Here is a 13,248-nt window from a genome sequence, read left to right on the forward strand (position 1 = left end):
TTTTAAAAAATAAAACATCAATTTTGAACATTTTATCAGCAATTATGAATTGAATAAAAAAGATAAATATACTCTAAAAATACAAAGTATGTATTCAAACAATATATTTAAAGGGATAATTTTAGAAATCTCCCTTGAGGTTTCTAACTATTTCACTTAGTTCCCTTGATATTTTTAAAATTACATTTATTTCTCTTGATTTGACACTTTGGTAACCAAAACTTAAAATAGTGTCAAAATTTTAATGAATATTCTAAAATGCCCTTATCTTATAAAGTTTAATTTGTTCATCTAAACAATTATAAATTAATTTGGCACAATTATATTAAAAAAGAGTGTCAAGTTTTTCATGCCAATATTTGTTATTTGATAATCAACTATGACAATAAATCTTTGGATTAATAACATTTTATCCCCTTAAAGAATACCCCATTTCTCAGTTTACCCCCTAACCTTTAATTTTGCTCACTTAACCCCCTTTAGGACAAAATTGCCCTTGCATTATTTTGACTTTTCATTTACCTTATTTTCCTTTCTTTTATTTCTTTTTCTCTTTCTTCTTTATTTAATTCTTCCTCTTTCCCACAAAAATCTTCACCTTAATAATTGAAATTAAAAAAGAGGAATTGCAAAGATCTATCTTCTCCTTAAATGATTAAAAAAATATTCAAATCACTTTTTTAAAATACAATTTTTTTAGCCTTTCAATTCTTTTAATTTTGGATTTTTCTCTTTCCTTTCTAGTTTCTCATTTTATTCCCAAGAAAATATCTTCTAATGGAATATAAGAGAAATGAATAAAAAGAAAAAAATTATAAAATCAATCCTTTGTATAAACATGGTAACAAGGGAATTTTATTAAAATATTAAGGTTAATATTATTGTCATCTTAAATGGGTAAGGGAGTTAGATGTAATGTTTGAAATTAAAGGAGAGCTAAGTGAAATCATGAGAAACCTTAGGGGAGGTTTCTGAAATTATCCCATATTTAATACTTAATTTTCCTAGAAAAAAAGCAGGAAAGGGAATAGGAAAAAAAATATAATTCCCTAATAAAGATCAAACATTTCACTGCTAGCTTTGGTGCTTTCCCAACTTCCAGAATGACGCCGCTGCTCCTCACCGTCTACGCCTACTTCCACCGGTGAACCCCTACCACCTCCACCATCACCTCCACCTTCACCTGCAGATTTTATGCTTACTAAGTATACAATTAATCCATGTCCTTGAAATATTTCCATCAAACAGAAATGCCTGCTGCCATGGCCGACTCAGCTCCAGATATCCCCCAAGAACTCATCATCGATATTCTCTTACGACTCCCGACAAAATCCGTCGGCAAATGCAGGTGCGTTTCGAAGCCATGGCGCTCTCTACTTTCCGACCCACTTTTCATCAAAGCCCACCTCAGTCTCCACCTCCATCACCCCCAAAAGCACATCCTCATCTCCATTTCCCGTTCTCCTCCCTCTTCCTATTTATCCGTTGTAACTTTCACCACCACCAGTGGCAGCAGTAACAACGACGGCTTTTTGGAAAAGCTGACCCTTTTGCAGAACCAATTGATCTTCGCTCAAATTGTCGGTTCTTGCAACGGGTTGGTCTTGGTGCTAACGTTTGAAGGATCAGACACACCAACTATGTATTTGATGAACCCCACTACCAGGGAGCTTGTGAAATTTCAACACAGCCCATTGGTTTGGGATGACGCAGACACTAGTTATGGTTTCGGTTATGATTGTTCTAGTGATGATTATAAAATTGTTATGCTGTCTCACGATTGGCTTGCTGACAAAACAGAGGGTTATCCTGCCTTTGTTGATGTATTTAGTTGGAGGATTGGAACTTGGAGGAGGATTGGTTGTTTTCCTTATGTTCCTAGTTCGCATTCTGGGGTGTTTCTAAACGGGTCTATACACTGGCTTGCTTTGTCTAAAGTTGATGGATTGTGTGTTATAATTGCTTTGGATATGAGCTGCGAGCAATTTAAGCAATTGCCATGGCCTGAGACTGATAATACTCCTCGTAAGCGCAGCCGTAAGCTTGTAGTGCTTGGTGGATGTCTAGGAATGGTTGCCGTGCAATCTAGACATCACATGGATGTTTGGATGATGAAGGAGTATGGTGTTAGAGAATCTTGGACCAAATTTAGTGTTACTATACCAAAAAAGGCGTCTGTGTGGGGACCTATATGCCTGTTGGGGGTTGATGATGTTGTTTTGGAGATGGGTGGGAAGAACTTTGTTGTGCATAATTTGAAAGAGAGAACTATGAGGGATATGCTAATTGCTGGCATTCAAGATAAGTTTAGAAGAGGAGTAATGGGCTTTTGTGAGAGTCTTGTGTCACCTACTTTCTACAGTCAGAAATGGAGAGCATCGTAACCCCGTGGACGACTTTGAAAATTCATGCTAGTGGAGGTAAAAGCTTACTTTTCTTTGCAGGATTACTGAGAAAAGTTAACAGTTGGTTTCGCTGTACTTTTGTAGAAGTTGCAATGACTAACAAAATTGTACTTGCTAATTTGATTAGTCAAAGCATTCGAAAAAAGGGAAACTGATTTAAAAGAGCCAAAACAAGTTTATACATTGACATCAATCAAAAAAAGAAGAAATGAATTTATGCTTCTTGGATTGGGCGATCTTGAATTAGCATTAAAAGTTCATAGTCTGGTTTAGATCATGTGCATTTTTGTATTGCTAATTTCACGTGAGCAAAGCTGAACACTAGCACTTGCTACTTTGCTGACAGAGGGAAAAACAAAGCCAAAAATCTGAAAAAATGGTGTTAAAGTGTGGTATCTCTGTCTTAAATTTTTTCCCCTTCTATGCCTGTTTCCAGATTCATCATTCTAAAGAGTCATTTACTTCGTATTTCTGCATGGTTTTTGATCTCCCTCCATCAATTGTTGTTTTTGCAGCTATAAATACATTAATAATCCATCCTAATAGTATGCTCTCTTCTTTACCAGTTGGTGGATTTGCTAGATAAAAGCTACTGGTTTAAATTTAGTACCATGCAATTGTACTGTTAAGGTGCATGACCAAGTTCCAAGCTGCTCTTAGATTGAATGGAGCTTTTTCTTAACCTGTGCTATCCTGTAACTTGTGAGAAGGATGCGAACAGCAGGGATGTTTTTGCTTTGCACAATACAAAATCAGCATATTTTGAGGTCGAGTAAGTTAATGGAAAATTAACATGGTGACATCTGCTCTTTTAAGGTTTCTTATCTCTAGGCAAAGTTTAAAGGTTTCCTAAGAGTATCAGATATTTTAGCTTGATCAAGTTTTGTTACCGTAGTGCATCTGCTTCTATATTTAGACTTCTTTGTGTTTTTTGGTGTTGTAATTCAGTGAGAATGAGCCACAATCCTTTGATTCAGCATGCAAGGCAATTTTTTTTTTTGAATGTTAATTGTGGAACTATTAACTTATTCTTTGTGATGAAGTTTAGCCCAAATCTACCCCTGGTTGTGTAGATTTTGGCCTTTTAATGACATATTTACTTCAAGATTTCAGGATTTATATCCTTTGCATCTGTTTCTGTAATTCTATTTTCTTCTTTCCTTATAGTGATTTTTTCAATTATTTCTTCACTTTTTAATTGGAGCATGTGCAAGGTGAAAGATGTTGCTAGATGAAACTTTAACATGTGGGCTATGGTAGTTGGGTTGAAGATTAGTCAATAAACTTGCAAGTGGTCCGAGTAACTAATTCAACGTCATTCACTAGTCTGACCAGTTGATATACTTCTGAAATTTGTATTCACTAGTCTGACCAGTTGATGTTTCTGAACTCTATCTTTCCGTTATTCTGTTTTACTTTGGGATTTTAACTGACTTTATATGCTGAGTTTGGAGATGTGCATGCAGCAGATTCATGATTCCAATTAGTTCGATTGGGGAATGCAACGTATTTTCCCATTCTATTCCTTGGACACTCACACTAGCATGGTGTAATGGCATTCTCACTATCAAATATCTCAAAAATAGAGAAACACACGTGAATGTTATAGCCCTCTTGTTTATGGTATTATAGATGACATGTTGCAACCTTTCAATGTATAGCCTTTCAAGAACTAAAAATTGCTTTTACTAGATTAGTAAGATTTATTGGTTTGTATATGTAACATTTCAGAAGTGAAGATGTTTAATATCTGACTTCCAACTTTGGATGGTGCACAGATTACAAAGTAATATCTTACTAGATTACTTAGATTTATAGGCTTTATAATTAACAATTTTAGAAGTGAAGATGTTCAATCCCTGACTTCAACTTTGGATGGTGCAATCAGATTACAGAGCAATTATAGAGATTGATTACAAAGCAATTGTAGAGGTTTCTTTGATGCTGCTGCTTGTGTCTTATGGAGATTTGTTATGGAGTTGATGGAGCTACAAAGCACTTGGTAACTATTATTGAACATATCTTTGTGTGGCGATTCACTGTGCATATCACCCATATGTGTTACAGGAGGAGCCTGGTAGAATAGGCTGTTTGATTTGGTTGTACATGTTATTTGGCTGTTAGTATATGAATGTTTGCCTCACAATTGCCCTATTAAGTGCACTTTATTCTCTTTGGTGATAAAAGATTGCCAATCCTCAAACCTTACCAGTCTTTGATGTATGAACTGTGCCGGTCATTAGTCTTCAATGTGGATGGTCACTCAGGTTCTTTAAGACCTCAAACAGAGTGCAGTGGTTATGAGGGAAACAAATAAAAAGAAGAAAAAGGAAAAAGCAGTTAAAACATTTGGTAGAAAGCTCTTCCAAATTTCCATGGCACATTACAGTCCAAAAAAACAATTAGTGGTTAACCTACTACAAGTTTCTATTGCATTTCCTTTATTTATATATTCTTTTCCTAAGGATTTGTTAGTAGAAATCTTAGTGAAATAAAAATGATTAGCTTTATTTTTTTCTTCTAGCAATTCAGAATTTGTAGAGCTTTTGGAATATCAGTCAGTACCCATTTGTTCTTCAAGGTACTTGCTACGTTTGTTTTTTAGTGTGTGGTCTGTAGTGTACAACCTAATCCATTCATACTTTTTCCTACTGCCAATCATTCAAATGAAATTTAAGAAAATTGTTCCCCGTAAGATGTGCATCTCTGGTGAAACAAATTTTATAAAGAAGTATATGCTAGACAAGACAATTGACGCAGGTTCTATTTTGAAGAAAATCCTGCATTAAATCCATCAAAGGAAAACAACTAAATAAATGAGTGTTTATGATTAACCCATGTCGCTAAAAGAAGTCCATCATTCCCCAATGCCAGTGGCCACGAGGCTGTTAGAACTGGGGTTGCCTTGGGATATGACAGCTCTAATGATGACCACAAAATCGTTATCCTATCGTGTTATGCAAAACCTAATCTTAATGATACTTTGGTTGATGTTTTTAGTTTGAGGAATGGAACTTGGAAGAGAATTAAGCATTTTCCTTATCATCTTGATTTTCATTACGGGGTGTTACTGCACGGTGCTATACATTGGTTTGTGTATTCAGATGCTTCACTGATAGCTTTTGATTTGAGTTGCGATAAATTTAAGCCAATGCCAATGCCTACAGGTATTTCTGCCCCTATTAAGCTTTTAGATTTTGGTGGATGTCTAGCAATGTTTGTGCAACAAAGACGGTCTAATTATCAGATCGATCAGGTGGATATTTGGATGATGAAAGAGTATGGTGTTGCAGAATCTTGGGATGAAAATAAGTCTTATTACACCTAATAAACCTATTTGTCTATTGAGAAATGATAATGTTGTTTTTGTCGCTGAGGAACAGAAATTCTTGGGAGATAATAATGCTATTTTTGTGGTGAAGCAAAAAAAGTTAGTTTTGCGCAACTTGATAGAGAAAACTACGAGGGATATGGTGGTTGCTGGCATTGGTGATCACTTGCAAGATGTTATGGGCTTTTCTGAGAGCCTTGTGTCGCCTCTTTACTACAGTCAAAATTGGAGAGCAACATAAACTTGAGGATTGACAGGAAATCAATGCTGAGGAAGGTATAGGCTTACAAGTTTATTGAATTATGTAACATAATTTTATTTATTTTGTCATCAAATCTTAGTTATCACATGGATATCTATATTGTTATCTGATATCCAGCTTGGGAAAAATTGCATATTGGTTGTCTTATACTTTGTAGGCTTTGCAATGATTGACAGATTTGTACAAGATATTTTGCAGTACTTGCTGATTTTGTTGAACCACAGCATTCTGAACGGGGGGAATTCATTTAATAGAACCAAAATAAGTTCGTCAATCAATTGAAATTGAAAGAATTGGGAATGAAATTGTGCTTCGTGAATGGGAAAATATTGTTGCATATTGTATGAAGTGAGGTGGTTGGTTTCTTTTTGTGGCTACTGTCAATTAAGCAAAGCTGAGTGCCAATGCTTGTTGGTTTTCTGACAAAGGGAAAAAGAAAGTTAAAAGACCTATAGATAGTTTTGAAAATTTGTAGCTCTCTTGCATATTAACTTTGATCACGCCTTTTTCCAGATTCGTTGTTCAAAAAAGTTATTTTTGGTATTTCTGCATACTTTTTGGTTTTTGTCCGTCTCTTGCTTTTTGTTTCCCCCGTTCCCCTCTTCCAACTATTGTTGCAGGTAGGAAAAGTTTTAGCAGTTTGGCCTCTTCTATTATTGGTTAATGGATTTTCTAGATAAAAGCTCTCAGTCCAAATAAACTGTGTTGGTGCTTCATTCCTAGCTGAGAACATAGTTTCTAGGATTGTGTAAATAGCTGATTCAGGACAATGTTGCTTGCTGGAGGATGGTCCCAAGGTCTCAAGCAAATTGGCTTCTCTTGTTTGGAACTTCAATCCAAACATCTTATGTGCTGAGTAATTTGTGTTGTGGTAGTTATAGTTATACTAGATACTGATTGGCTGTTCCATAGTGTTTTGTTACTGGTGAATATTTCTTGCAATAACAAGAAAACTTAAATTTACTTAATTTTTTTGTTAGTACCATCTACCCTGCAATTGTACTGGTAAGGTGCATCCTTGGACCAAGGTGCTCTAAATTGAGTGGATTCTTTTTTTCGTCCATGTCATCATATCCCATGGCAAAAGATCTGAATCTCCTTACCTTGCATACCAGGAAATCAGCTCACCGAGGTTGAATAACTCAATAGAAGCTAGACTCGATGCTTGGATTTGAACTGATTTATGATGCTGAGTCCATTGATGTGCACGCAACTCATTCATGATTGTTTACCGAAACTTAGAATTTTGCCATGCTATTGCTTAGACGTTTACACTTTTATAGTGGCGTTTCTCACATTAAATACTTCAAGATAGGGAAACATGCATTTAGATGTTTTAGCTCTCTTCTTTGTGGTGTTAAACATGACATCATGTAATCTTTTTAGGGTAACTTCCAAAGAATTTATACGTGCATGGCAATTTCTTTTGCTTCTTTCCTCAGATCAATAGGTTCCTTGATAAAATTTGAGATGTGAAGATGTTTAGCATTTGCTGACTTCAACCTTGCATAGGATTATTAGATAAGAAAACACAGTAGGGATTGCTTTGGTGCTGCTGCTGCTGCTGCTGCTGCATTACTCAAGCATATCTTATTGTGATGCATTATGAAGTAAATAGAGCTACGAAGCGCTTGAATGTATTCATGAACATATCCTTCTGACCATATATATATATGACAGAACAATTAGATGTGAACGAGAGAGATGTTTTGTCTTCCATTATACAAAATCTGCACACTCTCAAGCTTAATAGGCTGCTTGACAAATTTTCAGATGTTAGAATGTGCAGCAGCATTTGCTGACTTCAACTTTAGATGGTAAGGGTCTAAGGAACTGAGGGATGGGTCATAGTGCTGTTTGGTTGAGATCAAGGATCTTCTTCAATGAGAATAATGTGCTGACATCAAATTCTATTCCAAGAAAGGTAGGTGTAGTAGTGTTTGATACTTCAGAGGAGCCAAGTGAATTGTCGAAGGTTAGGACTAGAAATGTAGTTGCGATCTTGTTCCATCGAAGTTGCAGTTGCATGTTCTAGCTGAAGCCTGAAGTACGATGTACCAAGTGAATTGAGCTCGCAATTTATACTTTTTCTCTTTTTTTTTTTGAGATCAAGCTCAAAAATTGTGTTTGGCTATTAAAATTTATTCAAATATTATTTTGATTATTTATAAATATAGTTTTTAATCACTTTTTTGTTTCATATATATCACATCATAAAAAAGTGTTATGGTAAATTATTTTAAATATATGTGCTCGCAACATATATGCGGAGTCTGAAAGTTCAGACTTAATTGAAGTGAAACAATATCCACAAAAAAATTAAAAATAAATCTTTTGAATCTTGAAAATGGTTCAGCATCAGAGTTCTTCAATGCCAAAAAAAAAACATGTGAGTTTTCCCCTTTTATTTATTTTGTTATACTCAATGCAAAACTCGTGTTAAATTAAAATGCGCATGTGCTAGTTTACAGTTAGCATTCTTTTCCATATTTACTACCGTCACGAGAAGATTACACGCATAGATAAGCATGTGGATGCCAATGATTCGATGAAAACCCCACGCATTTTATTGATCCTAAATACCATTTTATGTCAAAAATGTAGATGGCCATGATGATGCAGACGACACATGAATTCAGGAAGAAATAAAAGAAGGAAAAATTGAAGGAAAAGCACGGTCCAATTCTGCAGTAAATTTGTCAACTAAACAGCTGATTGAACTGAAGTAAGGAATGGAAAAGCAGGAACTCAATTTATATATTTTTAAAACTTATAAAATTATAAAATAATTATGACATTATGCTGATATCAGAGGATTTTTTAGGACGATTTAACCGATCCGATCAGCTAACCTCAAACTAGTTTAATTGAGTTGCTATTTCGTTCGGGTTTAACAACCTTGCTAAACAGGTGATTGAACTGAAGTAAGAAATGGAAAAGCAAGAAGCTATAAAGAAGTTTTTAAGCGCGAGGGAGGAGTAGAGGAGGCATTAGCAAAAGCAGAAAAGACCCTGCACCGGAGAAAGTCCTTCAATTAGTAGATTTGCTTGATAGAAGCCACTAGTTCAAAGTTAACAAGGGTAAAAAGAGAAAAAGTTTGAAATGAACAGCCATTTCAAGCCACGCTCATGTGGATCAATTGGACCTTGCAATTCTTTTGAAACCCAAAAACACAGATGTCAATACTTACATTTTATGTACGATATCATTTGATCACAATATATTTCAGACAACACATAGCTAGGAGGCTAGCAAAGTATACATTGTGTAGCAATTAATTTGCATTCTTGGAAAAAAGATCAGCCACCATCTTGCAGTCTCTCTGTCTAAACTCCAAGTAGCATGAAGTTTTTTTTCTACCAACAGTCTCTTGATCTGTTGGTAACTCCAAGATTTTTAAGTCTTGGGATGGTGGGAAGTTAAAAGTTCAACCCTTGCCGAATTCTTGACCTCTCACTAAATTTGCCACTTAATTGTGATTGTCAACTTTGAGTGGGTTCCTTCGACGGGGTTTCCCGTCGACTCCCTCATTCCTTAGATTAGGTTAGAGTAGGGTATACAACTCTTATCATTGCGACAAAAAAAAAATGTAGTTCTTCTTCTCACTAACTGTTGGGAAATGCAAAAAGTTCCCTAGAGTCCATATTTAGTGACCATGCCCTGTCTAATGTCTATATAAATTATTCTTTTGTTTTTTGTATTTTTCTTCACAACTTCCTACCACTTAACTATTACATACAGAAGATTTAAATAAAGGTCAATGAGGCTCCAGTTTAATGACAAAATAACAAAAGTTCAGCCTTCAAAAACTAATTACCTGGAGTTTTTAATTCAGGCTCGACTCATAATTAATTCAAATATAATATATTTAATACAAAGTTCGACAAATTTTATTAAACATAAAACTCAACAGGGTTTTTCCAGGTAAGGCTAGTCCACTCCATTAACAATTCTATTAAAGTAATATTGAGTTGCATGCCTGTAGTTGCTTCCCAGAGGAAATGGGGCAGGGAAGGTTACAGGTAGAGGTGGCAAATCAACCCACTTAACTAAATTTATCCATACCCGTTCATGAATAGATGTGTATGGGTATCTTAAATTTTTGTATATGGGTATAAATGGGTTACCCAATAATACCCATTTAATAAATGAGTATTATTAGGTAACCCATCAAACCCAATTAACCCATTTAGAATTCTCTTCCACCCAAGTCTCTTCTTTTCCCCCCACCTTTTTTTTAAAAAAAATTTTCATTTTGTCATGATGTTAACTACTTTTGTTTTATTATTATTATTATTATTATTATTATTATTATTTGTTGGTTTTATCTTATTATTTTATTTTCTCTTAGTTTGTTAACTTGCTCATTTTTTAGCATTACCAATTTATGATAAATTTTAGCCTATTTTCTTATCTTTATAAAATGAAATTTTAAATTTATATATGAAAAAAATGTTAGGGGTTCAAAAATTTTGTATTAAGTTTTTATATTAATTTTTATAGTACTTAGTTCAAATTTTTATATTCTTATTATTCAATTATTAAATAATAGGTAATTTTGTGACATAGAGTATAATTTTGTGACACGCGAACATTATAAGTAAATATTTAAAACTAATGATGGGTACAAAGAGTGATATAAATTGATAACTTAGTTTGCAAAAATGAATTAAATGAGTGTGCAAAAAGTTAAAATAAATGGGTTATAAATGGGTAATTGGGTTACCCAATTCATTTTTTGACTTATCCATTTATATCCATCTAATTAAATGGGTATAAATGAGTTGACTCACTTATACCCATTACCCATTTTACCCAATCCAAACCCGCCCAAGTCACCCATTTTGATTTTTGACACCTCTAGTTACAGGTAATAATCGTCCATAAAGGTTCATATTCATGATTTGGCCAAAAAAAAAAAATGGTAAAGTCCAAACTATATTTTGTACATTGATTTCAACTTCATGCGTGAAATCAACAAAATTTTGTTCCATAATGTTAGAAATGAGATACGTTCTAAACAAATGAAGTTACATTCTAATCCAGCGGCGTGGTCCCGGTAAAAACGATCCAAGTCCGAGGTGCGACAGGACAAGGACGTCTTCTTATCATCCTTCTTGCACTGGACACACAAACTTTTCAGCAACTATAATTCATCCATTTCCATAGTTAGCTGGGGGGCACCTTCTTGGCTTCTTCCTTTTGCCCATTTTTCCAACTCCTGTAATTTCATTTCACAGCTGTCGAACTGTTATTTATTCATATCCGTAGTTAGATGGGGGGAACCTTCTTGGCTTCTTTCCTTTATCCATTTTTCCAACTTCTGTAATTTCATTTCAGTTGATCAATTCAAGTTGGAAGACTTGAACTCAGTTCTGATTCCAAAAAAAATTGTTCACTGTTTTATTAATTTGTTTCAAATTTCCATCTGGGATCTGATCACCGCTGACCAAGGAAGCCATGGCTGAATTATCCCCAGTTATTCCCCAAGAACTGATGACGGACATACTCTTACGGCTGCCTGTAAAATCCGTTGGAAAATTCAGGTGTGTTTCGAAGCCATGGCGCTCTCTACTCTCCGACCCACTATTTATCAAAGCCCACCTCAATCTCCATCTTCATGACCCTCAGAACTTCATCTTCATTTCATTTAAGGATTACAACGCCCTCCGTATAACCAATCTCGCCACCATAATTTCCACATCCTCTGACAGTTTCGACAACGCTGGCGTTTCAAGAAAGCTCCCCCTTTTAGAGAATTTGCTATATCCGAAAATTGTTGGTTCTTGCAATGGGTTGGTGCTAGTTTTAGAAGAAAGATTGAGAAAGAACTGGATGGTGCTATTTTTAGATGTAGGATTGGGAGGGGACTCGTTTCCCGACAAAGAACAAGTACCAGGTCCTGATACCGCCTATTTGATCAATCCCACAACCATGGAGCTAGTGAAATTGCCAAGCAGACCTTATTCCTGGGAGGCGCTCAATAACGGGGATGGTTTTGGTTACGACAGTTCTAATGATGATTACAAATTCGTGACCCTGTCGCGTAACCATGACCCTGTTGCCGAGCCTGCGAGTAGTTCTGATGCTTTTCTTGATGTTTTTAGTGTGAAGAGTAGAACTTGGAAGAGAATTGATAGTTTGCCTTGTGATCTTCAAATTGGTCCTGGGGTCTGGCTCAATGGTGCTATACATTGGTTAGCACTTTTTGATGATTCACTCATTGTAGCTTTTGATTTGATTAGTGAGGAATTTAAGCCTTTGCCAGGGCCTAATACTACTATTCCTCCTCATCAGGGTGGAAGTTATTTTCGGACACGCAAGCTTGTAGTTTTAGGTGGATGTCTAGCAATGACGGTTGTGGACGACCAAGAGAACCTACCTAGACATGAGATAGATATTTGAATGATGGAGGAGTACGGTGTCGGAGAATCTTGGACTAAATTTAGTGTTCCTATACCAGAAGGCGAGTCTTTCTGTCGACCTATTTGTCTACTAGGGGATGATAATGTTGTTTTGCAGTCGAGTAGTTGGAAATTTTATGTGCATAACTTGACAGAGGGAAGTACGACGGTGGTTGCTCGCATTCAAGGTATTTTTGGAGGTGTTGTGGGCTTTTCTGAGAGCCTTGTCTCACCTATCTTCCAGCAGTCAAACGGAGGGCAACCAGGGGCGGATTTAAAGTGGGGGCATTGTGCCCCCACTGCCCCCTTAAATTCCTATAATACATCTACAATTTTGACATAATTTTAAAGGTGTCCCCAAAATTTTTTTTAGAAAAAATATGAAAGAATGGGTCACAAAATTTATATCATTCACTTTCCTCCTCTAGTTCCCATTTTCTCACCAACAGGGCCAAGTACCAATTATATCAGTCATTCCTTTTGATCCCCACTCCCCAAGTTCCCTTTACTCCTGTGGTCTCCCATTTCCCTTCACAACCGGCTCCTCTTCTTCCACACCCAAGCCAACTATTTTTTCTTTTTATCACTTCATCCAATTATCATTTACTTCATTTGTCCCCACTCCCCAATTTCCCTTTCCTCATCTGGCTCTCGGTTGTCCCCACTCCCCAACATACATACGAGAGCTATTTTTTTTTCCACAACCAAAGCTTGTTACTCTTTCTTTTGATCACTTCATCCTATTTAGATATTGCACCAAAATCAATTGATCTTCTAGGACTTGGGTCCGCCACATTTTGTAGCTCTTTTCACCAACTTTAGGAGACCATCAAAATCAGGTTCTAA

General features: G+C 35.8%; 2 protein-coding genes across 5 annotated transcripts; both read left to right on the plus strand.

Annotated features, from left to right (window-relative positions):
* Positions 1–1,096: 1,096 nt before the first annotated feature.
* Positions 1,097–7,086, plus strand: LOC113768783 (F-box/kelch-repeat protein At3g06240-like). Of its 4 annotated transcripts, XR_003468144.1 has the most exons (3): positions 1,097–2,420; positions 2,972–3,177; positions 4,294–7,086. XR_003468144.1 is itself a non-coding variant. In XM_027313263.1 (2 exons), the coding sequence occupies exon 1, from the start codon at positions 1,221–1,223 to the stop codon at positions 2,382–2,384; it is 1,164 nt and encodes a 387-aa protein (XP_027169064.1). In that variant the 5' UTR covers positions 1,097–1,220; the 3' UTR covers positions 2,385–2,420; positions 4,294–7,086. The 4 variants fall into 4 exon arrangements, 3 of the variants coding, with proteins under 3 accessions (XP_027169064.1, XP_027169066.1, XP_027169065.1); XM_027313263.1 differs by lacking the exon at positions 2,972–3,177; XM_027313265.1 differs by lacking the exons at positions 2,972–3,177; positions 4,294–7,086 and adding an exon at positions 4,137–4,159.
* A 4,098-nt stretch (positions 7,087–11,184) lies between these two features.
* LOC113768784 (F-box/kelch-repeat protein At3g06240-like) lies at positions 11,185–12,659 on the plus strand. Its single transcript, XM_027313266.1, has one exon. It carries the CDS (start codon positions 11,459–11,461, stop codon positions 12,401–12,403), a length of 945 nt encoding a protein of 314 aa, XP_027169067.1. The 5' UTR covers positions 11,185–11,458; the 3' UTR covers positions 12,404–12,659.
* The last annotated feature ends 589 nt before the right edge of the window (positions 12,660–13,248 follow it).

This window comes from Coffea eugenioides, chromosome 4, assembly GCF_003713205.1.
Source record: "Coffea eugenioides isolate CCC68of chromosome 4, Ceug_1.0, whole genome shotgun sequence".
Taxonomy (NCBI): domain Eukaryota; kingdom Viridiplantae; phylum Streptophyta; class Magnoliopsida; order Gentianales; family Rubiaceae; genus Coffea; species Coffea eugenioides.